This window comes from Histoplasma capsulatum, genomic scaffold, assembly GCF_000149585.1.
Source record: "Histoplasma capsulatum NAm1 scaffold_22 genomic scaffold, whole genome shotgun sequence".
Lineage (NCBI taxonomy): Eukaryota > Fungi > Ascomycota > Eurotiomycetes > Onygenales > Ajellomycetaceae > Histoplasma > Histoplasma mississippiense.
The window spans coordinates 12,883-14,271 of record NW_001813961.1 but is presented as its reverse complement, the minus strand read 5'-3'; the positions used below and the strand labels follow the sequence as shown (position 1 = coordinate 14,271).

The following is a 1,389-nucleotide window of genomic DNA, read 5'->3' as shown; positions in this document are numbered from 1 at the left end:
ACTCCCAACGGGTTAATGGGCTCCTGGGACGGGTTTGACGTCCTTACGGGTTTGGGTCCAGCCTGTTCGACTTCCTCATCCAACGGGTTCGACATCCAACGGGTTTGGGTCCAGCGTGTTCGACTTCCAACGGGTTAATGCGCTCCTGGGACGGGTTTGACGTCCAACGGGTTTGACGTCCAACGGGTTTGACCTCCAACGGGTTTGACGTCCAACGGGTTGGGTCCAACGGGTTCGACGTCCAACGGGTTTGACGTCCAACGGGTTTGACGTCCAACGGGTTTGACGTCCAACGGGTTTGACGTCCAACGGGTTTGACGTCCAACGGGTTTGACGTCCAACGGGTTTGACGTCCAACGGGTTGGGTCCAACGGGTTCGACGTCCAACGGGTTGATGGATTCATCCAACGGGTTCGGGTCCAATGGGTTAATGCGCTCCTTGGACGGGTTCGACATCCAACGGGTTTGGGTCCGGCGTGTTCGACTTCCAACGGGTTAATGCGCTCATCCAACGGCTTCGACCTCCAACGGGTTTGACGTCCAACGGGTTTGACGTCCAACGGGTTTGACGTCCAACGGCTTGGGTCCAGCGTGTTCGACTAATGTTTGTTTTTCTGTGTTTAAAATCACTCCAGAATGAACCCTTTCAGTTTTTTTATATATTTTGCTATTTTTATTTACTTTGTTGATCTCATTCTGTACCTGCATATGGTTTTGTGATGACATCCAACCCTGACTGAGACATGGAGTCCAGCTGTGTTGGGTCTGTCAGTGCTTGTACATGCTCCGTATAGTTCCTCCAACATACTGACATTCAGATTGCCGCCAACACATGTAGCCATTGTGGATGAGCGGCTCATGTATTGGTTTGTTCAATTCTGTGGATAATATCAACCGGCCGAGATCATGCGCGATATGATCCCACTGTTGAATTATCTGCTTGATACTCTGTGTGGCTGTATACTCTAACTGATGAGTTGAACCCTTCAAATGCCGTTCAATTTCTGTTGGCCATACTGCATACTTGCATTGACGGCATATGATGATGGGGTATGATTCACACTGAATGAATAATTGATGTTCCATGTTAATGAAGTCAGTGTATTCTTGAGTTGATATATATATATATATATATATATATTCTTTGAAAATGAAGTATAAACACACTTCACTCGACAATGTATATTTTGCTCTAAATTTAAGTTTTGTAATTGCTCCTAAGCAATTGCAGATCAATACTTAAATGTATGACTGTTAATTTCTGTCTGATTGGTAATTTCCGCTGATCCTGGGACCGTTTTGATGAAGGGAATTTGCCTGTGGGGCGGAAATATAATTAATTTAATATTTGAAAACCTCTGCCGACACACTGTATCAACCCTTAATGTA

General features: G+C 45.9%; 1 protein-coding gene across 1 annotated transcript; it reads right to left on the bottom strand.

The window, feature by feature from the left end:
* Positions 1–134: 134 nt before the first annotated feature.
* Positions 135–842, bottom strand: HCAG_09116 (predicted protein; the record flags this gene model as incomplete). Its single annotated transcript, XM_001535895.1, has 3 exons — positions 135–599; positions 732–754; positions 809–842. The coding sequence occupies 3 exons, from the start codon at positions 840–842 to the stop codon at positions 135–137; spliced, it is 522 nt and encodes a 173-aa protein (XP_001535945.1).
* Positions 843–1,389: the final 547 nt, after the last annotated feature.